This window comes from Leopardus geoffroyi, chromosome X (genome assembly GCF_018350155.1).
Source record: "Leopardus geoffroyi isolate Oge1 chromosome X, O.geoffroyi_Oge1_pat1.0, whole genome shotgun sequence".
In the NCBI taxonomy this organism is placed as follows: domain Eukaryota; kingdom Metazoa; phylum Chordata; class Mammalia; order Carnivora; family Felidae; genus Leopardus; species Leopardus geoffroyi.
The window spans coordinates 124,159,875-124,186,013 of NC_059343.1; the positions used below are offsets into that span (position 1 = coordinate 124,159,875).

Genomic DNA, 26,139 nt, shown 5'->3' on the forward strand with positions numbered 1-26,139 from the left:
TCCTCAAAGAGTCTGTAGCGGGGGTTCCCAGAGCCTGCACACATAGCAGGGGTCCCTTCCCTACCACGGCAGCTCTGAATGGGCTCAACACTTATTGGCCGCGGATACAGTCCTTAACAAAAAAGCCAGGCATGGTCCCCACTTTGTGGAACTTTCACACTAGCTGGGGAGATGGGTGTGAAACAATACTTAGCAGCCAGCGGAGCGACACTGGGCTGGGCCAAGAATGCCCTCACCTGGTTTTAGCCCAGTGCTGCCTCCATTCTCCAGCAAAAACCCCTGTTCCTTTGGGCCTGACACCAGCCGAATGTCCTCCCTGCCCAAGCTGGAGTAGCATGTCAGGCCATACTTCAGCTGCAGTGACAGGACAGACAAGTTCCAGGAAGGCCAGAGGCAAGGGGTGGACCACTGTCAAGGTGTGTGCAGGGCCAGGCCTGTGTACGGAGTGCTGAGTATAAAACCAGACCCGGACCCTGGCCTTGTGGAGCTTACGATCTACCTGAAAAGACAGACCGAGAAGCTGGCATTTTCAGTCCAGTGGGATCATATGTCGGTGTGTGCGTGGGGAGAGCTGAGGGTGGAGAAAGAAGGGGAGTTGAGAAGAGTTGAGGAGCTGAGTGCAGAAAGCAAGAAATCAGTGCCGGGCCAGTAGCTCCCCAGCGGCAGCCGCAGCCCAAGTTGAAGGTGACTGTGGAACTGACCGCCACTTTTCCCTTTCTGTAGCCGTCCAAGAACAAGTCACGTCCAAGTGTAACCAGACTGAGGCAAGCCCCCCATCCAACCAGCCTATGATGCCACCCAGAGCTGGGCTCCTTCAGAACAATCTGAGTCCAGGAATGATCCCACCCACCAGGCACCAGAGCCATGAAGGCATGGGCGTGATCTCACCGACTCCGGGCAAGCAGCAAAGAATTTTCAACTCCAGCCCCCTGTTTCCCGTACCCTTGCGCCTGGGCCAGAACCCCCTAAGTAGCCTCGGTTCTGTCTGTCGTCGTCTGCAGATTCCCAAGGCCACTCCCTCAAGAGTGCCCCTGCCTGGGTTCTGTCCCAGGCCCCTGAGTAGCCAGCCCCCGAGCCCCCACCAGCTCAGACAGCCCTGTGTGCCAAGAATGCCCGCAGTGTTCAACAATGCTGCATGGGCGGCGGCGGCAGCTGTGACCACAGCGGTCTCAAGGGAACCGGCCTTGAGCCGTGTAGATAATAGCGTCCAGCAGCATTTTGATAGCAACTCCATCTTCACCAAGGCGCCCGCAAGAGTTCCCATGGTAGCCCCGACATTTCCACCGCATCAGGCAATTGCGCCCCCCAATCAGGTGACCTCAGGAGGCAGGCCAGGCCATAAAGTGAGTGCGGCTCTGGTTGACCCTAGCTTCAGCCCGCTGGGCAACCAGAGCCTCGGCCAGAGCCCGGTGCAGGGTCCCGTGCCTGCGCTCAATGCCACCAAATCCCTCCAGCAGGGAATGGCCAGCTTTGGTCCCATGAGTCCCATACAGGGCATTGAGCCGCCAAGCTACATGGCCGCCGCCGCCGCCGCCGCCGCCGCCTCTGCCGTCGCTGCCAGCCAGTCCCCAGGTCCATTCCCCAGAATGGGCAACCCCCCTGAGCTGCCACCCTATGACTTTCTGCCCCAGCCCCAGCCCCAACTAAATGGTCTGATCTCACCCCCTGACTGTAGTGAGGCAGATTTCATCGAAGCTCTGTTGAAGGGCCCCAGCGCAAGCCCAGAGGAAGGCTGGGTGTGCGACCTGAGGCTCATCGACGACATTTTGGAAGAGCACGCCGCCGCCCACGATGCTGCCACCCAGAGCGCGGGGGGGCTTTAAGTGCCCGTGGAAAACCCTGCGCTGCCACCACTTTAGGCAGTGGCTGGACCCATAGCAAATTCACAGCCACCTCCACAGCCACACAGTTTCCTCATCACATTTGAGTGGCATCAGCCTGTGCTCATCCCTGTCTCTACCTGTGACAAAATGGAAAGCTGGTGATTTTTCAAGCTACCTGTACATATTTGAAAATTTTGTAAATGGTTTTCGTAAACGTTAATGACAGAAGTATTTATACTTCATTTTGTGACTTTGTAAATAAAGTGACGGCTTTTGTTTCAGTAGAGTTGTGTTTATTATGCATTGTTTGTGTTTACTATACATTGTTGCAAATATGCAGGCTGTGTTCTTTGCCCCAGCGCTACCTTGTTAAGCTGGTTGTTAAGCCCCAGCACTACCTTAGAAGCCAGGTGGTTGTTGCTTATGGTTTTGATGTAATGGCAGGTGTGGATGTGACCAAGAGGCATTGTACAAACTGACAAATGCCAAGTAGAAACCCCTTGGCCATTTATTGCCATTTTCACTAAAAATTATATCGTCTTGTGTGATTCTTAAACTCTTAAACTCTTTCGCAAACCTGTTGGGTCTCCACTGGCTCTTTCCTGATGCGCATATTACAGCAGAAGCTTTACAAGTGCCCCGCAGAGGAAATTTGCCAGGAGGCTAAGAGTTCTGTAGATTTGGGAGGGGTGAAAAGAGAGCCTGTGAGCTGAACACTGGCTGCGCTGTCCACCTTGAGGATCTAGAGTGTTCTCCGTTTATCATTCAGACAGAGAAACCCCCAGGTTCATGCTCCTCCAGTGGCACCTTGCAGGGTGGAGATTAGATGTACCTGGTTTAAAGCCTTTCAGTATTTGTTTTCATGTATGGTCTGTGGTGGGGGGGGGGGGAGTCTGTAAACATTAATAGTTGATTTGGGGTTTGTCTTTGATGGTTTTTATCTGCAATTATTGTCATGTATATTTAAGTGTCTGTTATAGAAAACCCACACGTGTTCTGTAAACTTTTTCTCCGTGTCCAGACTCTGTGTAATCACATTTTAATTGCCACCTCCTATTTCGCCTTTACATTTGAAATCTGGCGTCTGTTTCAAGCCAGTGCGTTTTTTCTTTGTTCTGTAATAAACAGCCAGGAGAAAAGTGCCTCTATGTTTTCAATTTTCAAGGGAGCATTCAGTACTTACAAAGCCATGGCAGCTAAGCCTGTTGGTGTCTTTGGTTCTTTCAGAGTCTACACGTGCCTTGTGCACCGTGCAGGCCCTGACCCGAGGGGCGAGGGGTAAAAAGTTTGCCTCTGCCATCAGTCTGCATCATAGCACGGAAGCAGGTTATTTTTCACTGCAGCCCTTCATTTTCCAGAGAAGGAAGCCGAGGCCACTGAACCAAGTGCACTGGGGGCAGGGGGCAGGGGGCAAGGGGCAGGGGGAGACTCCCACTGCCAATGTAGACCCTCTGCACCACTATCCTCTCACCCCTGAGAGGGTGACAGACCCAATTAAAGATCTGTATTCTTACCACTTAAGGGACACCCGTGTAGGGCGACGAGTTGGGGGGGGGGGGTGGCGCTGAGGCAGTCTGCTGCACGGGAGAGAAGTCCTGTCACTTCACAAAGACAACCCGGGAGAGGAGGGCCTTCCCGCCTCCCCTCCACCTCCTCCCCCAAAGCCTAGGCTAAATCCAACCCTGTTCCTCCGGAGTGTGGGGCGGGAGCAGCTCAGCGCGCCCGGGGGCGGGGGCGGGGGCGACGGGGCGCAGAACTTGGCTTCAGGGTCGGGACCGCTGTGGACGGGAAGTTACTGCCACAGCTTTGCCCCGCGGTCCCACCCCCCGCCGAGCTCCACCCCTTCCGGAGCCCCGCCCCCTGGAGGCCCGGAGCTGCCCTCGCGGTCAGCACCTGCCCGGCCCAGCCCGCCACCACCACCACCCCCCCCCCCCCCGCCCCCGCTCCGGTCCCCTCCTACCCCCTCCCCGCTGGCATTTGTGGCACGCGGCTTGGCGGCTGGTTGTTTCCGATTTAAACTGCACAGAAACAGCAGGGACTGCTGTCACTCCACGCTCGAGCCACCCCCTCACAGCAAAAAAGTGCCTTCCACAGAGCTTAATAGGAATTTGGCTTACGGTCGGGCCTCATTCGGAAGAGAACCTTACTCGGAGGGCTGGGACCTGTGCCTTTCCCAGGAGGTGGCAGGGGGTGCACACGAAAGCACGCCTCCGCAGAGGCAGCGAGGAAGCTAGCCAGGACGCCCCTGCCGTGAGCTCTGAGAGCAGAGCCGAAGCACTGCTTGTGATCATTTGTAGATCGTTGCAGAAACTGAATACATCACATCTACCCTCCAAACTGGCTGGGAGACTTTTATATCCTATCCTGGAGGTACAGAATGTTCCAGGATAATGGCACACTCTGGGGGCCGAGGGAGGCTGGAACACTGAGGCAGGCCTGTCCTGTCCAATAGAGCCTGAAGTGCTCCAAGAGGACGCCCCCACCCACCATTCTTGATTGCTGTGACTAAGTAAAGACGGGCCGGGGTGGAAGCTGACCTCCCCAGCCTGCCGGTCAGACGGATGCTAAAAACAGCCTTGACTCAAAAGCCCTGCTCTTGGCCCACTGGCTCACAGAGGCCCCTTCTGCTTCTTGCAGAGCGTTCCTTGTAGGTCTGGGTAATGTATGTGTCTCTCACGAGCTCCTGTCCTCACTCCCTGTCACACTCTTTGTCCCTGCTCCCTCTGCCCCTCACAGGCAGTATGTCCCCAGGAACCATCCTCACGGGGGCTCCCAGTGTTACCCCAAATGCCCCAGGGTGCCAGGCCCCAGGCAGTCCCCAGCTTCACATCAGGCCCATGCCAGGGCACTTGGGCCCAGCTCTCCTGTTCCCTCTCTCCAATGGCCCCGGGGTATCCGGATTTGGACCAGGTGCCCTTCCTGATTCTGTGTTGGACCCACCTGCCCAGTGAATGCTGCTCACAGCCAGTCAGTTGGGGATCTGAATCCCCATAGATCCCCCAGTCCAGCACTCCCAGTCAAGCCTCCTCAGCCTTCGAGAGGGCTCTGGGGATCACAGCTGTCCCCACTCTGCTGGCCCTCCAAACCCCCAAAGAAAAGCTGAGCTTGGCCCACTGGGCTGGTTCCATTTTCCAGTCCTAGAGGGCCCACTTCCCACCCCAGCCAGACGTGACCTCAAAGCTGAGCCAGCGTGGACCACAGCACTGACAGCTCCCTGAGCGATGCCTGCCACCAGACCCCAGCATGGTCTCCCTGCCCCCCAGCAGCCCTTTCCCTCCGATCTCGGGGAGTGCCAGCTCCCGCCATTCTGCCACCGCTTAGCTCCCCTCTCTTTGGTACATTCAGCCTCTCCTCTGCTGGATTCTTACCAAGGGCTTCCAACCTACCCGTGTTCAAAAGACCCTAAGTACCACAGTGCAACCAGCTGCCACCCTAGCTCCCTGCCACCCTCCCACTCACTCTTCAACCCAGAGCAACCTAGCTCCAGTCCCCCATCTCTCCCCTAAGTGCACTGCTCAGAGTATGGCTTCTTCCGGGCCTTAATTCCAATGCAAGCTTTTCAGTCCTCAGTGGATTTGCCCCTCCAGTAGCACTACACTCTCCTTCCTTCTAGAAAAACATTGCCCCTTGGCTCCTAGGAGCCACAGGCCCCTGGATTCTTCATCCCCTCTGGCCTGCAGGCTGGCCCTGTCCTGCTCTGAGGTGTGTTCTCACCCGCCCCTCTATAAGGAGACACTGCTCCTTCCTCCTCTGCCTTCCTTCTCCTGGGCAGACAAATAGGTTTCTGAGCCTGTGTCCCAGCATCCCAGCATCTCAGCATCTTGACGGCCTGGTCAAGAAGAGTATGGTGCATCTGGGCCAGGGTCTAAGTTTCAATCCCCCAGGGAATGCTTCTGGACTGGGTGGCACATTGGGTTGAAACCCTCTAGGCCCCTTGAAGAAAGAGTGAAAGAGCTTAGAGGCCTGCAGATGACTCCTGAGAAGACAGTTCTCCCTCATCTGCTTCAGAAAGCAGCCTTGGTCTGAGTCCCTCATACGCCCCTGGCCTGAGCAAGTCCTTCCTTGAGGGGGGCCGCAAGACCCAAAGCATCCACTGCCCGTGGTTCCTGAGGAGCTTACAGGTGGCTACCTGAAGGCCTTCCCACAGTGCTGCAGAAAGAACCACAGTCACAGCCTCCATACCCTCTCCTATCACACCCCTCCCAACTCTGGGGCCAACCCCAGGGGAAATGCTACAAGTCCCCAGGTAGCTTTGTGACAACCTAGGGCCTCCCTCCTTCACTAGAGCAGGTTCAAGCCACTGGAGGCCCCAGGGCCAAGATCCCTAGATAAGGTACCATCTCTCACTTGCCGTTCAGCCCAGGGGATCTGCCAGTGGGCATGGGGTTCTGAAGAAGCACGTACTGTTGGCTTCTCTACTGTGTAGCCATTCAGCGATTCAATAAGCATGCTGGTGCCATGCACGGGGACGGGGACAGACATGGTCCCCTGCCTCATGGAGTGAACTGGGTATGTTGGGGGGGGGGGATATCCATCGGGGTTATAGCAGAGAACAGAACCCGTGGGAGCTATACGTGTGGTGTGTGTCTGTATGTGTGTGTGTGAGTGAGAGAGAGAGAGAGAGAGTGAGTCAGGGTTTTCCAAAGAAAGAAACAGAACTAATAAGATGGAGACATCTATATCTATAGATATATATACATATATAGAGATATCTGTAGATATATAGGCATAAATATATATGTGTATATATATATATATATATATATAGAGAGAGAGAGAGAGAGAGAGAGAGAGAGAGAGAGATTGAGATTTATTATGAGGAATCAGGTCACACGATTCTGGAGGCTGAGAAGTCCCACAGTCTGCCATCCATGGACTGGAGACTCCACACACCCAGGGCTGTAGTTCAGTCTGAGCCTGAAGGCCTAAAATCAGGGGAGCCATTTGTGTAAATCCCAGTCTGAACTCAGGAGAAGATGAAATGAAGTGTCCCAGCTCAAGGAGCGGGGCAGGGGAAAAGAGGGGCTAATTCCACCTTCCTCTGTCTTTTGCTCTGTTCAGCTCGTCACTAGATTGGAAGAGGCCCACCCACGTTGGGGAGGGCCATCTGCTTGCTGAGTCCACTGTTTGAAATTTTGATCTCATCCAGAAACACCCTCACAGACATACCCAGAAACAAGGTTTAATCTGGGCAGCTCATGGCCCTGTCAAGGTGACACATAAAATTAAACATTATCTACATATTTGACCCTTGAACAACATGAGTTTGAACTATGTGGGGGCACTCATATGCAGATTTTTGTCAATAAATACACTAACAGTACTGTAAATCTTTTTTCTCTCGCCTATGATTTTCTTAATAACGTTTTCTTTTCTCTAGCTTACTTTATGGTAAGAATATAGTATATAATACATATAAAATATGTGTTCACCGACTATTGACGTTATCAGTAAGGCTCTAGTCAACAGTAGGCTAATAGTAGTTAAGTTTTGAGGAAATCAAAAGCTATACGTGGAATTTTCAACTGCATAGGGGATTGGCCCCCCAGCCCCTGTGTTGTTCATGGTTCAACTGTATATAATTAACTGTTTCTCTCTAGCTCTCTCTCTCTCTCTCTCTCTTCCAATGTGGCCCTTGACACAGGGCAAGACAGATGAGCCAGCAGAAAGGAAATAGAAGCATACACGGGAACTGAGACAATGAGGAAGGTGGCATTTCAAATCAGTGAGGGAGACACAATACATGGTGTTGGAGAAATTGACTAGCCATTTGCACAATAAATCTGGATCCTTGACCTCATTCCTGACATCAAGATAAATTCAGATGATTCAAAGATTACAATAGCAAAAATAACCCGTAAAAGCACTATAAGAAAACAAGGATGGCTATTCCTATAATATAGGGTAGATCAAACTTCCCCAATCATGACACGAAACCCAGGACCCATAAAGGAAAAGACATAGAAACTCGCATACAGAAAAACACACCATGAAAGTCCAAAGTGACAAATTAGAAACAAATTTTGGAACACATGGTAGACAAAGGCTGATATACCTAATACTTGCAAATAAAGGTAGTAGATTGTCTACAAAGACAAATACCAGAATTTCATAGCAATTTTATTCACAGTAATCGAAACCTGCCAACAACCTGGGCATCTACCAATCAGAGAGTGGATAAACAAAGTGGTCTGTTCATGCAACGCGGTACTCCTCGTGTGCACCAAGTGAGAGTCCTCAGCAATGAAAAGGAATTAACTGATAACAAGGTACAATGTGGATAAATTTCAGGTGCATTATGCTGAGAGAAAGAAGCCAGATGCTAAAGCATATGCACTGTATGATTCCATCTATATAAAGTGCTACAATGGGCAAAAGTGATCCATGGGGAAAAAAATCAGAACTAGGAGATCCTCAGGACAGGCATGGGGCTTGACTGAAAAGGGGCACAAGGAATTTTCTGGGGTGATGGTAAATTCTCTATCTTGATAGGGGCATGGGTTACATAGGTGCATGCATTTCCAAAACTCAGAGAATGATTCCTTTGAGATCTAGAAATCTCACTGTAAGTGAGTTTTACCTAAAATAGAAAAATCTTAAACAGGGGCGCCTGGGTGGCTCAGTCAGTTAAGTTGTCGACTTTGGCTCAGGTCGTGATCTCTCGGTCCGTGAGTTCGAGCCCTGCTTCGGGCTCTGTGCTGACAGCTCAGAGTCTGGAGCATACTTCAGATTCTGTCTCCGTGTCTTTCTGCCCCTCCACACCCCCTCTCAAAAATAAACATTAAAATTTTTTAAAATCATAAACAAATATTGAACTCTAGTTGATTATCTGCTGGAGTGCATAGGGGTGGCATGTACTCATGTCTGGACCTTACTTGGAAATACATTAAAAAAAAAGATGATTGGTGGATGGGTAGAGGGATGGGTAGAGAGAGAGATATGGTAAAGTAAATAGAGTAATATGTCAATTATAGAACGTAGGAGGTGGTCTATGAAGATTCAATGTACATTTCTTCAAACTTTTCTGACTACTTGAAAATTTTCATAACAAAACATTGAGGAAAATAAATTTTTTAAAGTACAGAGGTGCTTTTAAGTACAAATATAGCGATTTGAAGTGAAAGAAAAAGGCCACAAAAACCAAGTTTATATTTGGAAGGAGGAAGAGGAATAGTGCCTGATTTTCCTACAGCGTCTGTTCTGGAATCCCGTACAGCTTAACACAAAACCACAGGGAGCTCATAGCCAGTCGCTACATGAAAAACTAGACAGATCGGTCTTGTCTCCCCCTATTCTGACAACATTTTGCGGCAACTGCTCGCTCAAACCATTGCTCGCCTGTTTTATTCAACTCAATTGTCTCTATGTTCTCAATATCTTTGAAATGGATCTTTGCAAAATTCTCCATTTTCATGTTTCATAGTTAAATTATTTATGTTAATAAACATTTATTATTTTGTGGGTTCAAAAACTAAAAATAGAGCAAAGGACACCCAAATTGCCAGTGGACACAGAGAGGGTGCTAGCCCTCCTTCATAATGACAGAAATTACAGAAACACCAATGATGTTCTGTCATGCCTTTCTACCAGACTGGCCCCAGATGTAACAACTAATGACAGCCAGTATAGACAGAGCATGGACACACAGGCCCTCTCTCTCCCTGATGGGAGAGTTTGAACTTGGGCTGTGAGTCAGAACCACCTGGAGCTTTCGAATAAATACATCCATGTGGGCCCTAACCTCTGAGAATATCACTCAGAGGGGCTAGAGGAAAGCCCAGGAATCTGTATTTAAAGCTACAGGGTTGAGGATAACTGGCTATGCCTTCAACATGGTGGGAATCCATTACAGGGAAAACTCACACGAGCGCTCAAAGATGTGTGTATGGAATTACTGATTGCGGCATAGTTTGACCTAGCCAAAATTAGAAATAACCTAAGTGTCCAAAATAGGGACTAGGTAAAGCCATTCAGCTATGTAGCTGTGAAAAAGCATGTGGGCTTCCTATTTATTGGAAGTCTGGGTTCCACTGCCCAAACTAGCCTGGAACTCCTTTCCAAGCCAACTTATACCAACATGAGAGCCTCGAGCATCACTTTCCTGTTCAGACGCAATGATCCAAGAGGAGCTTCAAGCTGTGACTAGAGCTCCATGGAGCCACCACAGAAGTTCAACCTAGCCTTAGATCCTGAGTTTTCCCAGATGCCTTCAAAAGAAAATTCTCGAGAAGATACAGCAGCTTCTCATCACTCCCCCTAGAAATGCTGATAGAGGGCTCCAGTAACTTGACCTTCAGTCCTGGTACCAACTACCCATCCCCCCACCAGACTGACTGCCCCAAGCATGGGACAATAAGGAAGAGATCCAACAAAAGAGGCCATGAGAGCAGACACAGTACTTTGGATGTTGGAAAAACTAATGAAACAGAGAGCTCTTGCTTAGCACTTAACCCTCACTCAGCATTTATTTTATCAGAGTCGATTGAAATTTGAATTTGAATTTCATAAATCATTCTTCAAATCTTACAGTAAAGAAAGCACCCTCTTATCTGTCCTCATGAATGCCAGTTAAGGGCCTCAGTAACTTGACCACCAGTCCTGCTACCACCTACTGGAAGAGCTGTTCCAGCAGCCAGACAAAGAAGAAAAGATCTAATCAAACAGTCAGCAGAAATGGAAACTTGGTGTTTCTTCATGACACAGAAACTCCAAAGCATCTGAGATTCACTTTTAATGGCTTGTCTTGCACGCAGGATGGAGATCCAGTTGGATACAGGTGTGAATGTCTGTGTTGCCTTGCAAAGAGGCTTTCTGGGAGCTGAAAACAAGGTGGCAACAAGACGCAGAATTATACCTGCATAAAAGAATTATGATTATTAGCATAATTGTCCATTCCTTTGGCACATCCCATGTGCATGTGTGTCTTCAGATTCTAAAGTCAATGACAAGGTGCAACCCAGTAGTAAGGGTATGAAGCAAAAGGTTGTTGGGGCAGAGATGTGCTTGAAATTGGGGATAGGAGGACTGTAAAGAGAACACACACACACACACACACACACACACACACACTTACACAGAATGATCTTTTCATGAGAGTTCTTGCCACCTAGAGTAACCTGGTCAACCCATCAGGAAGAAGGCACCCAGAGATGTTACCCGAGGTTGTCCCTGGGCAGACAAGAGGGAGAATCCTGCTTTCTGCTGCTGTGGTTTCTGATATGGGGGAGCTATGACCCCAGCAGGTTTAATTTGTCCCCAAGTCACCTAGCCCACAGTTGAAAGGGGTTCACCCTGAGACAGGACTGGGGCTGCTGATTCAGGTGCAAGGCTTTCCAAATCTCAGGTTGCAGAAGGCTCTTACTCTGACCCCATCTGCCTGGCTTTGGCTCCAGCCCCCAGGCCATCTCCATGGGCACAGACCAGCTCCATTTCTTTTCTTCTACAGTGGATTTTCCTCCTTTTCTTTCCAACCCCCTACTGCTGGGTGGCTGTAGGTGGAAGCTGCTCTATTAGAAGATCTGGAGCCTCATCATGGCCACTGAAACATTCACCGGTTCTCTGTAAACTGAATTCTTCTGATCATTAAAGATGCAAGGGGTGTGGGGCACAGAGCATTCGTGGAAATGCAGCACCCTCATCCTGTTCTCTACATTGCTTTGCCTTTGGATTTGAGAAATCAATTTCCTTGCACTCAATAGCATGGCCCACAGTCAGCAAGAAATAAAGAAATGTGTGGGCCTTTCAAGGCACCGCCTAGACCCGGCCTCCTTCTGAGCAGCCATGGCTGCAAAGCTCCTCTGGGAACAAAAGGAACAGGCTTGGCACACTGACCATCCTGGCCTGCAAAGCAGCAGTGGGAGGACTTGGCAAGAGTGGATGCCGGCCAAAGTCAAAGACCTGGCTGCCCCAGAGCCTCATGGGAGTTGGACATGGTCTGTGAGCCAAGGGGCAGCAAAGGGCAGCCGTCAGCACTGGAACTCTGACGCCAGAGCCCCTGGGCTCAAATCACGGCTCTACCACTTGTTAGTTATGGGGCCTTGGGCAGCTCAGCAAACCACTTAGCCTCTCTGTGCCTCAGTTTCTCCATTTGCCGCATGAAGATAGTAGTAGTATCTATACCCCATACGGCTGTTGTGCAGAGTAAAAGAACCAATAGGTTTCTCGAAGATTAAACATAGAGTTACTACATGACACTCTTGGGCAATAGCCAAGAGAAATGAAAACAAATGTCCACATAAAAACTTGGACACGGTGTTCATAGTAGCATTATTTACAGCAACCAAAAAATGGAAACAACCCAGATGTCTATTGACAGATGAATGGGTAAACAAGATGTGGTCTCTCTGTACAATGGAATATTACTCAGCCATAAAAAGGAATTAGATCCTGATCTATGCCACAATTTGGATGGACCTTGAATATGTTGTTACATGAAAGAAGTTAAATACCAAAGGTCATATTTTTACTTTTTTAAAATATTTTCTTAATTTTTTTAAACATTTTTATTTATTTTTGAGACAGAGAGAGACAGAGCATGAACAGGGGAGGGGCAGAGAGAGAGGGAGACACAGAATCTGAAACAGGCTCCAGGCTCTGAGCTGTCAGCACAGAGCCTGACGCGGGGCTCGAACTCACGGACCGTAAGATCATGACCTGAGCCGAAGTTGGACGCTTAACCGACCAAGCCACCCAGGCGCCCCTAAAATAGTTTTAATGTTTATTTATTTTTGAGAGAGAGAGAGAGAGAGAGAGAGAGAGAGCCTGAGCAGGGGAAGAGCAGAGAGAGAGGGAGACACAGACTCCGAAGCAGACTCCAGGCTCCAAGCTGTCAGCACAGATCCTGACATGGGGCTCAAACCCATGAAACATGAGATCATGACCTGAGCCACAGTCAGGTACTTAACCAACTGAGTCACCCAGGCGCCCCCCACCCAAAGGTCATATTTTATAGGATTTCATTCATTTGGAAGTCCAGAAGAGGCAAATCCATAGAGACAGAAGGGAGATTAGTGGCTTCCAGGGGCTGGTTTGCACGGAGGATGATAGCTAAGGGGTACAGGGTTTCTCATCGTGGTGACGAAAATGCCCTAAAACTCACTATGGTGATGGTTACACGTATCTGTGAGTAGACTAAAAAACCATTGAATTGCACACTCTAAGTGGGTAAAATGTATGTTATATGAATTAGATGTCAACAAAACTGTCTTTTGAAACACCAAAAATGTTAAACTATTTACCAAAGTAAAATAAAAGAAACTGTCCGTTCCCATTGAATTACATGGAAAGATACAGCATCAGTACCTGTGAAGACTGGAGAACAGTGCTCAGTACCCCAGCTGCCCACCTCTCCAGTATCCTCACCGCCTCCCAGGAGGGGGTTCAAATGCAACCCAAGCTCCTGGCCCCCCACCCCTGGGCATGGCCTGGCACTGGCTGGGCTGCGAGGATCAAAAGAGGAGAAGACAGTAACAGGTCCAGGTTTGGGAGGACCTTCTTTACACTTTCTGGAAGCAAAACCAAGTTTACTGTGCACAGATTGACCTTCCTCCCTCTCGCTTCTTCGTCAAGTCTTCCAAGAGCACGGGAGCATGAACCAGGGCTGGGTGGAGCCTGGAATCAGGCCATTACCAGCTGGTGACATTAGCTGGGCCCTTTGTAGTGTGAGATCGTCTCTTGGATGAGAAGTAAATTAGAAACTGAGTTGTTCTCCCCACCTCTATCAGCTGATAATATTAAACCTGCCTCCTAAGGCAACAAGCCCATCCTTCCGGGTTCACCAAGGACCAGGCTTGGCTACAAACACTCCCTGGCTGTGTCCTCGGCACCTCTTGTGCCTCCCATCCCCTCAGCTTTGGCCTTCCTGGTGTCTTTCTGACAGTCTATGGACAAGCCCCACCACCCACCCTTGTTCACGCTCTTTTCAAATGGGAGCTTGCTGGTTTCATTAGTTGCTTCTTTTTATTCTCTGGTGAGATAACTCGTGGCTGTAAAGACAAAATGTCCTTCCTTGGGCAAAACGTTGTGCTAAAAATTTATTAATGTGTTTTTCTCATTCACATTTCCTGTGGGCGATATTCTACCCACAATATTCTGATCACAGGAAGAACATAACAAGAAATATAACAAGAAAGATAAAGTCCGCTTTTGATATCTAAAATAGGATTTTTCTGTCCATGACTAGACAATAGTCTTGAAAGCCAGACTTTATCTACAGAGAAAGATGTTTCTTCTAAATTCCTTTGGTTCCTGTGATGGTCAGTTTCCTGTGTCACCTTGGCTAGGCTGTAGTCCCCAGTTATTTAATCAAACACTAATTTGGATGTTGCTGTGAAGGGAATTTCATAGCTGTAGTTAATATCTGTAATCAGTTGACTTTAAGTAAAGGAGATTATCCTCCATAAGCTGAGGTGGGCTTCATCCAATCAGTTGAAAGGTTTTAAAAGCAAAGACTAAGGTTTCCCTGAAGAAGAAGAAATTCTGCCTCGATCCTGCAGCAACAGCTGAGTTTCCAGCCTGCAAATTTTGGACTTGCCTAGCCAGCCTCCCCAGTCACATAAACCCATTTTTTAAAATTTAATGTTTATTTATTCTTGAGAATTAAAGAGAGACAGGGCATGAGCAGGGGAGGGGCAGAGAAAGGGGGAGACACAGAATCTGAAGCAGGCTCCAGGCTCCAGGCTCCTCCGAGCTGTCAGCACAGAGTCCAACACGGGGCTCAGGCTCACAAACCAAGAGATCATGACCTGAGCCAAAGTCAGACGCTCAGTCAGCTGAGCCACCCAGGTGCCCCTAAACCCATTCTTTATAATACACACACACACACACACACACACACACACACACACACACTTTCTATATCCTACTGTTTCTGTTTCTCTGGTATAACCCTGACTAATAGAGTTCCCATTATCATCATATCAAGATGAGCCCATATTATTCTATGCTAGGGGCAGCACAAGGTCAGGCTGTGATGAAAAAAGGTAGAAAGTGCTCCCCACACCCACTTCAGGCCAAAGGGTTGGTGGGGAAAGGAAAGCAAAGAGAGATGTAGGCACATGAGTCTCTTTTCTCTCGTTGGGACTAGCATCCCAGGAAGGCTTTATGCACACTAGGAGCACATTGGACGGTGGTTCAGGGAACATGAAATCTATTCCACTCATGCCGTCCAAGAGCATGGGAGGAGCCCACGGTAGTAAAGGTGAAAAGACCCAGAGGTAGTGAGGGTGGAGGGGGTGATACCTGGGCCTGCCTGAGATGCCGTCTTGGAAAGCGGCACAGGGAAAGGATGCATTTACCTTCAGGCCTGACAAGACCAGTACCATCAATTAACAAGGGTAAAGCTGTGATATCACCTGCTGAAGTGACCTTTTTCTTTGTACATGTGAAGAGTTTCATGGGGGTAAATTTGCAATCCCACTTAAGCATTTGACATATCCCAGACACTGAGCTCAGAGCCTTAAGGGCATAGGATATTCTTCTCTTACTAACACTCAAGAGGTGGTACTATGATGTCCTTTTACATAGGAAGAAACTGGTGCTCAGAGATGTGGAGTAACTTGCCTAAGGCCATGTAGCTGATAAAGGTGAAGTCAGGACAAACCCTTGGGTGCACTCCTGTCCCCCCACTCTTATCCACTAGGTACCACAGCTGTGGGATAGCCAAGGATACCATCTGGATGCACTGTTCCACCCAGGTACATGCATGTAGAGTCACTACCTGCCCAGTCCTACCCGGGATGTTCATCTTTGGGTGTTATGGTAAAGGCAGAAGAGTTACAGACAGAATGGTGAACGCCACCCTATCATTCAGCAATAAAAAAGCTGCAGAATGAAAATGTGGCATGTAAGCTGGGGCCAGGGAAGTCATTCTCCCTTTCCACAATCCACTGCCCAACCCCTGGTGGGTGAGTGACCCCCAAGGGAGTGCAACCTCTGTACCAAGATGTGCTTGGTACCTGAATGGGGAATGGGCAGTGGTGCCAACAGATTCACTTCCTGGTAAGGGCTCCCTTCGCTGCTTGCAGATGGCCACCATCTTGCTGTGTCTTCATATGATGGAGAGAGTTCTGGTGTCTCTTCCTCTCCTTAGAAGAGCACCAGCCCTATCAGATTAGGGTCCCACCATTAAGACCTCATTTAACCTCATTAACCTCATTAATCTCCTCAGAGGCTCTATCTCCATATATAGTCACATTGGGGTTAGGGCTTCAACATATGAATTTAGGGGAACACAAACATTCAGTTCATAACAGCCCTTCTGTGATATCTACCTACCATTGGGATAGTCCCAGGTTGTCAGCATTCCTGTTGGAGGCTGCCCAGGTAGAACACAAAGCATGGTATGGGGTCAAGGGGTGGTGGGGTGGCCAAGTCCCAGCTGGCCAATTTGATCCTTTCTGTTAAATGCCTTTGCTCAAGGACATTGTTGTTGGACAGAAATGAGGCCTATGTGCATGGTTCTTTGACTCCTGTTCTAACCCTACCAGCAAAATGGTCTGCTACAAACTCAAAAGGTAAGCGGCAGTGGAATATCAAAAAGACTCCAAGAAGTCTCCAAAAATGCTCATCAATGAAGCAAATCTTCAATTCACCCATGAAATCAACTGGATCCCTCTGTGATTCTTTTGGTTTCCATGAATGCCTTAAAGATATGGTTGCCATATTCTCTAATCCACCAAAGAGACTCATGTTGTGCTAGGAAGAAACAATGATGAGGACAGGGGCCTGGGACACTTAATGTTGTGTTTTTTATTTGATTTGATGGCCAACATTTTTTTAATGGAAGATTTCAGGGATGCCTGGGTGGTTCAGTCAGTTGAGTGTCCGACTCTTAATTTCAGCTCAGGTCATGATCCCAGGGTTGTGAGATCAAGCCCTGTGTTGGGCTCCACACTGAGTATGGATCCTGCGTAGGCTTCCCTCTCTCCTTCTGCCCCTCTCCCTCTCTCTCTCTCTCTCGCTCACTCTCAAATGAATGAATGAATGAATGAATGACTAAATAAATAAACAAACAAACAAACAAAATGGAAGATTTCACTGAAAAATTCTGAGATTTTTTTTCTTTGGCCCAGAATACCTTTGTGTCTAAAGTTCTTTTTAACACCAATCATAGTGCTTGAGATGTTTCCTCCATGAACGTCTGACACCAGGCTGAGCGTTTTTTAATGGGTGCCTAGTGGGATGGAACTAGAAGCCCTTGCCTCTCTGCCAGTCTCTTCAAGACCTTCAGAGCAGTTTTGAGTTCTCTGACCATCGGAGAGTCCCAGGCCTGGGTCCTCTTAGTTCTGGGAACATGAGGGAAGAATCCCATAGAGCCTGACAAAGCCTGCCTCTCTTCAAAAGTCTTGGTGCACAGAGTTGAGCTGGGCTGGGCTAGGCTCCAGGCCCCAAGAGAGGGGCTCATAGGTGCCAGGGACAAGCTGCCCAAGGGATGGGGAGAGGAGAGGCAGAGCCTGGGAACCTGGCAGGGGCAGCCCATGGAGCATTCCATGGTCTCTCAAACCCAGACTGGAATAACCAGAAATGAGCCTGTGGCAAACTGTATGGACCCCCAAATCACATTTTCCCAAACAATATCTTAAAAGTAAAAGCATTTTGGCTATTTCTTGATATTTTGCATTTTCTCTGGTGAACAGAGTCCATGCCACACAGGAGGAAGCCTGGAGGTTCTGGGTTTAAAGCATAGCTCCATCACTTTTTGGCCATGCGGTCCTGGGCAACGTAAGTGACTTGGTGAAGGTTCCCCAGCTAGGAAGGGCCCCTCCAAGAAGCAGACATTCAAAGTCAGAGTTCTCACCTATGATACCACTTGTCAAGCAGTGATGCCTAGACGTGGTGTTACCTAAGTCTGCTTAAATATAATAGTAGCAATACATACCATGTGGGCGCTCAACACTGCCCAGTACCCTACCACATTCTCCTCTCTTCCCTAAACTACTATCACACATATTTTCCTCCCTCCCATCCAAAAACAGAAACAATACCATACCTACCAAGGACTCACATCTGTACCCACTCATCCTGTCTTCCCTGATGTCACCACAGAAGACATGTCCTTGTGTCCTTCCACATACATCCTGGACCCCAGTTACCTCGCCTTCACAAAGGTCTTGCTCATACAGTCATCACCTTTCACCACCCTTGCATCGATTTATCCCTTCTCTAGATCATTCTTGAGATATCCCCCCACCCCAACTCCTATCTCCCTCCAGCTATCTGCCTCACTAGTCCACTTCCCTTCACAGCAAAACTTCTTGAAAGAGTTCTCTACACAGAATAATGCCATTTTTCATTCACACTACCTCCGCAGTTCCCTCCAGTGGGGTTTGCAGCCTCATCATGCCACTACAAATGTTTCCATGAAAGTCACCAATGACCTACAGCCAGTCCTCATCTTCCTTGATCTGTTGACAGCAGTTGACTCTTTGCTGGCTCCTCACTAACTCAATCTATAAACAGTGGAATGCACCAGGGCTTAGTCCTCAGACTTCTCTTTCCTATCTATCTGTATTCCCCTGCTAGATAGTATCAGCCAGTCTCATGACTATCAAAACATATCACCTCTACACTCTCAAAATTCAGCAACCAAAAAAAAGCACTTAGACATTTCTCCAAAGATATTCAAATAGCCAATACACACATGAAAAAGTGCTGAACAGAACTGATCATTAGGGAAATATGAATCAAAACTACAGTGAAATACCACCTCATACCCATTAGGGTGGCTACTACTAAAAAGAAAAAAACAGAAAATAACAAGTGTTGGCCAGGATGTGGAGAAATCTGAACGTTGTGCACTGTTGATGAGAATGTAAAATGGTACAGCCTCTGTGTAAAACAGTTTGGAGGCTCCTCAAAAAATTAAAAATAGAGCAGCATCTGGGTGGCTCATTCGGCTAAGCATCTGACTCTTGATTTGGGTTCAGGTCATGATCTCACAGTTTGTGGGTTTGAGCCCCATGTTGGGCTCTGCACTGACAGTGTTCAGCCTGCTTGGGATTTTCTGTTTGTCTGTCTGTCTCTCTCAAAATAAATAAATAAGCTTACAAAATTAAAAATAGAATTACCATATGATCCAGCAATTCTACTTCTGTATATACACCCAAAAGAAATGAAAGCAAGGTTTGAAGGAGGTATTTGCATACATATCTTCAAAGCTGTATTATTCACATTAGCTAACACATAAAAGCAACACAAGTGTCCATCTATGGATGGATAGACAAGCAAAATGTGGTGTATCCATACAATATAATATCATCCAGCCTTAAAAAGGAAGGAAATTCTGACAAATGCTACAACACAGGTGAACCTTGAGGACTTTACATTAAGGAAAACGGGTCAGTTGTAAAAACACAAATATTGCATGATTCCACCTACGTGAGGTACCTAGAGTAGTTAAAATCATAGATACATAAGGTAGAATGATGTTGCCAGGGGCTGGAGGGAGGGGAGAATGGGGAATTACTGTTTAATGGGGACAGTTTCAGCTTTACAAGATGAAAAAGAGTTCTGGAGATGGATGTTAGTTGTGGTTGCACAACACTGTAAATGTATTTAATACCACTGGACTGTACACTTAAAACTGGTTAAGGTGGTCAAGGTGCCTGGGTGGTTCAGTTGGTTGAGTGTCCAACTTTGGCTCAGAGCCTGATCTCACAGTTCGTATGTTCAAGACCCGCATCAGGCTCTCCGCTCTCAATGCAGAGCCCACTTCGGATCCTCTGTCCCCCACTCTTTCTGCCCCTCCCTGCTCTCTCCCTCTCTCTCTCTCTCTCCCTCAAAAATAAGTAAACATTAAAAAAATCCTTAAAAAATAAAAAAATATATACTGTTTAAAAGAAGGTGGTTAAGATGGTCAATTTTTTATTATATGTATTTTACCACAATAAAAATTAAAAAAAAAAACATATCATGTCTACACCAACAACCCCCTAAATCTAGGCATCCTCATCAAGATCCCATCCCAAATTTCATACCCAAATATCTGGCTGCCATGTCAACTTTGCCTGCATATCTAACAGGTCCTTCAAAGCTACCTGACCAAACACATTGCCAATTGGCTGCTCCTGAGCCTTCTGCCCCAGTCTTCCTCACCTTAATACATGGCACTCCTATTCTCCCTATTACTCAAGTAGCAAATCCAGGCAGTCTCCTAAAATGGCCAGGTAGTGTGGGGTGCCCACTGGAGATCTGTAGCTAGCAATCTCCTCCCTTTCCTTCAGTCCATTCATCAGCAAGTCCTACCAGTTGGACCTTCAAAACATATCCCAAGACTGTCCACACCTCTCCAGCCCCATGACTACCACCCTGGTCCAAACCACCATCACCTCTACCTGGATTCTTGCAGCAGCATCTGTAGGAGTTTCCTAGGGCTGCTGTAAGAAATTTCCATGAATTTGGTGACTTAAAACAACAAACGTTTCTTCTCTCATGGTCTAGAGCCTGGAAATTCAGAATCAAGGTGTCTGCAGGGCCACACTCCCTCTGCAGGCTCTACGGGAGAATCCTTCTTTGCTTCTTCCTGCTTCTGGTGGCTCCAGGTGTTCTTTGGCTGGTGGCCACATCACTCCGATCTCTGCTCCCCCATCACCATCTTCATATGCCTTCTCAGCTTCCTTTTACTTGTAAAGACACTTGTCTTTGGATTTAGGCCCACCGGGCAATCCAGGATGGTCTTCATTTTAAGGTCCTTGACTTAGTTACATCCACAAAGATCCTTTCTCAAAATAAGATCACATTCACAGGGTCCAGGTGGACACATTGTGGCACAGAGGGGTGGGGAGGACCACTTAACCCACCGCAGCATCCAGACTGGTCTCCCTGCTTCTCCTGCCCACTCCCAGCCTCTTCTCCACAGAAATCAGCATGACCCTTCCTCAGCTCACAAAGCCCCACAGGCCCAGCCCCACTAAGTTCTCTCATTTCGTCTACCACTCTGCCCCATGTTCATCACACCGCAGCCATGCCGGCTTCCTTCCTGTTCCTCAACACACCAAGTTCCTCTCCACACCGCATCTTGCAGCTGCTGGTCTCTCTGCCTGCAGTGCTCCTCTATAGCCTCCCATAGCTAGATTGAGACCATCCCTGACTACCCAAGCCACTTATTCTCTATGGCATCATATCATGTTCTCCACTTGGGGTTGCTACTTTTTCCCATCTTATTGCTGTCTCCCTTCTAGCACGTAAATCCCATGAGGGTGGGGGCTTGTGTCTGTCTTGTTCACTCATGTTTCCCTGGCACGTAGAGCAGTGCCTGGCACATATTAGGCGCATGATAAATATTTGAAGGTGTGACTAAATGCCCAGAGGTAAAGAGTGCAAGACCCTCATTCTGAGTTAGCATAGGATTGATTTTTCTGGGGTTTTCTCACCTTTGAAGAAAGCGGGACACTCAAGGGGTGATTCAAAAGATTTGGGACTGCTTCAAGTATAGACAAGTCAGAGCAATGGCCTCTCCTTCTGATCTCTGAGGGGCTCATTTCATCCCCCCACTGTGGTGACTTGTGAAGTCACGTTGGCTCCACCTTGCCCTATGAACTTGGGCAGGTTCCTTTCTATCCCCAGACATCAGTGTCCCTACCCACAGATGAAGAGGCTGAATCAAATCCTCAAATTATTTATTTCCTTTAAAAAAAAATGTTGTTTTTTTTTTTTATCACGAATGCTTGATTGTCCTTAAAATGCATCAACTGACAACAGGCTGGCTAAGAAGGCTGACAAACTTAAAACCCAAAGCTGCTGTGCAGGAGGAGCAGTCACCCTTGGTAAATCCTTGAGAAGGACATGATCAGAACTGATTTCCTTTCTCATAGTGGCAGGACCTGGGGAATGGTAAGCCCACCATGCACAAAAGCTCCTGAGGACCAGGGTAATGTGGCTATAAGACGGGACCATTTTCTCAGCACCGGGGCACCTGGCTGGATTCTGCATTCCTGGGGAGGCGGTTTCTTGATACAGAATTGATTATTCTAATCAAGGCACTTCAGTGTTCACACTGTGAAATAGAAACAGGCTTGAGCAGTGTGAAAGTGTGGCTGAAAGGCATTAAATCGGAGCATGCTTTCCTGAGATGAGTCTAAAAGTAAATGTGCGGCCAGCATGCAGAGAGGGGAATCATAGAACCCTCAGGCTCTGACCGACAGCCCGCAGCAAATGAGGAGCCGCATATCCAGGAAAGGGCTCCACATGGTCCCCCAAGCAATTCCTCTTCAAGATGCAGTCTGGAGGCCTCCACAAACCCAGAAGCCTGGGCCAGAATAACATTCTCCCAGTCTAGAGGATGGTGCAAATGGGCAGGACAATGAATTGCAGTTAAGGTGCCCATGGAAGCCTAACCTGGGAGCCACTGCGGACACTCTGGGGCTCTGCATAGTAGACCAAGGGAATCCTTCCTACGTGGTAACACCCAAGCCTCCCCTCTGGAAGAAAAGCTGAAATACCAAGATTGGAAGTCTGGAACAAATTGAGGAGCTTAAAATCAACCCTGGACTTGGTTGGGACAGTGTGGGGTGGGTGGGGTGAGGAGGAGGGTGGGGTGAGGAGGGAGGCATCAGGAGACCAAGGCATGTGAATCATTAGGAGGTGGCCCTGAGCAAAAGATATCCTGGGAGGTCAGTACCAAGGATGATCACTCAGAATCTCATTTTCTGCAGTTGTTAGGGAGGCTCCGTGACAAAATTTGAGAAGCACCAGCGTGTTGAGATAAAAGGTGGCCTTTGGCATCAGATGAACTTGAATTTCCATTTCTCTTCTGTTATGGGTTGAATTCTGTCCCTCCCCCCCAAGTTTGTATATTGAAGTCCTAACCCCTAATTCCTCAAAATGTGACCTTACTTGGAAATGGGATCATCGTAAATGGAATTAAGTAAGCTAGTCTGAGGTCATCCTGGAGTGGGGCGGGCCCCTGATCCAGTATGACTGGGTCCTTATAAGAAGGGGACATTCAGACACAGATGTGCACACAGGGAGAAAACGGCCACATGAAGATAAAGGCAGAGACTGGGGGATGTTTCTCTAAGCCATGGGACACCAAAGATTGCCAGCAAAACACCAGATGTGAGGGGAGAAGCATTGAACAGATCCTCCTGCACAGCCCTCAGAGGGAACTGACTTTACTGACCCCTTGATCTCAGACTTCTAGCCTCCAGAACTACAAGACAGTCCTTTCTTGTTGTCTACAGTTTGTGGTATTTTGTTACCTTGTTCCATAGCCCAACCTCACCAATGAGAAGATCACTGGGACCTTGGGCAGGTGATGCTAATACTTAGGGACTAGGAAAGCAGGCCCTGCTCAGACCCCTGTGGGGCCCAGGAACTTATAACCTCCCCATACAGAGACCCAGGAGTGGGCTTGGCCAAGTGAGCAGAATGAACTGTCAGGCTGAGTCAGTCTACTTCTTGGGGTCAAGGAGAGGCCAGACCAGGGAAGGCTGACCCAGAAGCTGAGGTGGCCATGGAGAGGAGGAGGAGGAGGGCACTTCTCCTCCAAGGGTGGGAGCAACAAATCAGCACTCAGCGTGCAAGCTAGAGCCTTCCCGGGCCCTCAAGCCCCTGTCTCCTCTCTTCCCCTCAAAGCCCCAGAGACTCCTGTCTTCTCCCGTAGCTGGCAGGAAGGTGGCAGAAATCATGGGGTCAAGTTGTTCAGACCCGTGCCTGACAGAGCGGACCCAGCATAGGCTCAGGAACAGCCATGCCCCCACCCACCAATGAAAGCAGGAGGCACTTCCAATCCATCCCTATCTCGGCAGTCGGTGGGTTCCCGGCCCCAGGCAGGGATCGGGGCAGGATCTCTTTTCCCACCTTAGTCTCTAGCCCTTGTGCCAATCTCTAAGGCAGGCTTCATCATCCCCAAATATTAGAATCACCGGCTCAAGGTCCCAGCAATCTTATCAGCAGGGAGGCCAGTGGGGAGAAGTGGGATGGGAATTCAAGTCAATCTAATGCCAGAGGCTACTGCTGTTTCCCCCCAACATGCTGGGTTTCTCGAGTTTTTCCACCAGGTCTCCCTAACAACTGAAGGGAATGAGATGCAGCTCCCACGGGTGGTCTAAGGGCGCAGACCAACGTTACCCTTTTCATACCTTATGTTACGGGCATCAAAAGTCCACAGGAAGGTTGCAATCAAGGGCATACTGCATCCATATTTATTCAAATATGATACAATAATACTCACAAGTCTTACCAGTTAAAGTAACTATTTGCCCCCAGTTTGAAAGTAAAATTGACCCTCCACGAAGAGATCATGGGCTGTAGGGATCCCAGCTGGAAAGGCCTGGTGTTCACCAGGTTAATATTCAATATTAACAAGTGCCCACGCTTACCCCTCCCCCCCCCCCAGGAGCAGGCGGTGCTTCCTTGCACACTGCCCTCAGGGCACAGGTCAAGAGGGTCACGGCTCCCCCCAGCCCTCCTGACCTTGTTCACTCCCCCTCCCAGAGCTGGAACCTATTCCTCCAGCCAACCCACGCTGGCCTGGCAGGCCCTGTGCATGCAATCTGCCTTGTGACGACTCAAGGCCTTGCATACCACAGCCAGCAGCAGCCCGGCCTGCCTACATGTCCCCAGTGCCTGGCAACAAGCTTCGCCTGTTGAACTTGAGATGTCAGGGTTGAGCCTAGGGGATCAGAGGCATTTGGTGGGATGTCTATATGGCTCATCTCTCCTGTCCTTGAAGATATTCTCAACGGAAGATTGTTAACTCATTCATCCTCTGGAGCATTCACTGTATGTCAGCTACTTGGCCAGGAGCTAGAGTGTAAGTGACAATAGGAAGTGGTCACAAGGTCATGGGGAGAAAATACGTGATAGTACAAGATGGTAAGTATCTTGGCAAAGATAAACTCAGGGGGCAGTGAAAGCACAACTGAGAAGGCCCAACCTGGCCTGGCAGGGGTACAGGGGGAGGTGTCACTCCTGGAGGGAGTAAAGCCTATCATGAAAGAAGAAAGACCTTCCCAGGAGTCTGGGGAAGGAAGGCCATTCCAGGTGAAGCCAACAGCTTGCACTCTTGCCAGGGCGCTGACCTTATGACAATCAGAGAATGCACTGCCCTTTTCAGCTAAGGATCTCCAAGTACCTCCATGAGTGTCCCGATGCTCCCAAGGCTGACAGGCCTGGCATCCTGGGATTAGCATCTGTGAGCACATCAACCCAGCTCATGCACCCATCCAGCTGCCCAGCTTGTCACAACAGGGCCCCATTGGCCCCATCAGATCTGTGGGAAGAAAGAGAGGGCGTGGCTCTCCCACCAGAGAGGCATGTCCCCTAACTCCCTGCACCCACACCCATGGCTGTTATGGACTGGACGTTCATGTCTACCCAAAATTGGTATGTTGAAGCCCCACCCTCCAACGCAGATGGCATGACAAAGCAGAGGCTTTTGGGAGGTGATTAGGATTAGATGAGGCCATGAGCGTGGAGCCTCCTGAATGGGATTAGTGCCCTCATAAGAGTCACGGGCGAGCTTGCCTCCCCTCTCTGCCGTCCTCTGTGTAAGGTTATGGTCTCCAGCTTCGAAGACAGTCCCCTCCAGAACTCAACCACGCTGGGACCCTGATCTCGGACTTCCAGCCTCCAGAAGTATAGGAACTAAGTTTCTGTTGTTTATAAGCCCTCCAGCATATGGCACTTTGTTACAGCAGCCGGAATGCACAGAAACAGTGGCAAATCACAGAGTGCCCAGAAAGTCACCCAAGGCTGCGGGACATATATATGTGGGATTTTTGTAAATCAAATGCTCTCTTCCCCTCAGACATTGTGACTGTGATTGCAAGGGATTTCCAGTTCACAGTGGAGGGAGGGCTTCTTCAGCTGCCTGAATTGAGCCACAGAGCATTTATCCAGAGTGGCCCCAAGAGAACCTCCTGGGCCTAGGACCATCCAGCACGTGTCCACTGCATGACTGCAATCAAGGGCATACTGCATCCGTATTTATTTAAATATGATACAATAATACTCACAAGTCTTACATTGCTGAGGGCACCAGCCTGGCACAGCGGGGAACGCAGGGGCCTGTCAGCATTTGCCCTCTCCCCGAGGCATCAGGAGATGCAGAAAGCATGGGGGCATGGGACTGGGTCCCAGTCGTCAGCCGCACAGGAACCTGGGGAGGTGGGAATGTATCTCCCATGACATCTGGGCAGAGGAGCCTCCCTAGTCCGGCTCTCCTAGACACTGAATGATGACAACTGCTTCACGAGGGCAGCCTTCCGTGCCCAGCTTGGTGCCTGGCATGTAATAGGCACCCGACAGATATTTGTCACATTAATAAATGTATTGGTGGATGCGTGGATGGGGAGGCAATCTGGGTGATAAAGAG

At 48.8% G+C, this 26,139-nt stretch overlaps 1 protein-coding gene across 5 annotated transcripts in view; it reads left to right on the top strand.

The window, feature by feature from the left end:
• MAMLD1 (mastermind like domain containing 1) overlaps positions 1-2,965 on the top strand; it is a 121,978-nt gene extending 119,013 nt beyond the window's left edge. For 4 of the 5 annotated variants that reach the window (XM_045472973.1, XM_045472974.1, XM_045472972.1 and 1 more), the window contains one exon: positions 724-2,965. In XM_045472973.1, the coding sequence (XP_045328929.1) occupies positions 724-1,823 (1,100 nt within the window). In that variant the 3' untranslated portion in view covers positions 1,824-2,965. The remainder of the gene's footprint in view (positions 1-723) is intronic. The other variant, XM_045472976.1, reaches the window with a different exon arrangement.
• Positions 2,966-26,139: the final 23,174 nt, after the last annotated feature.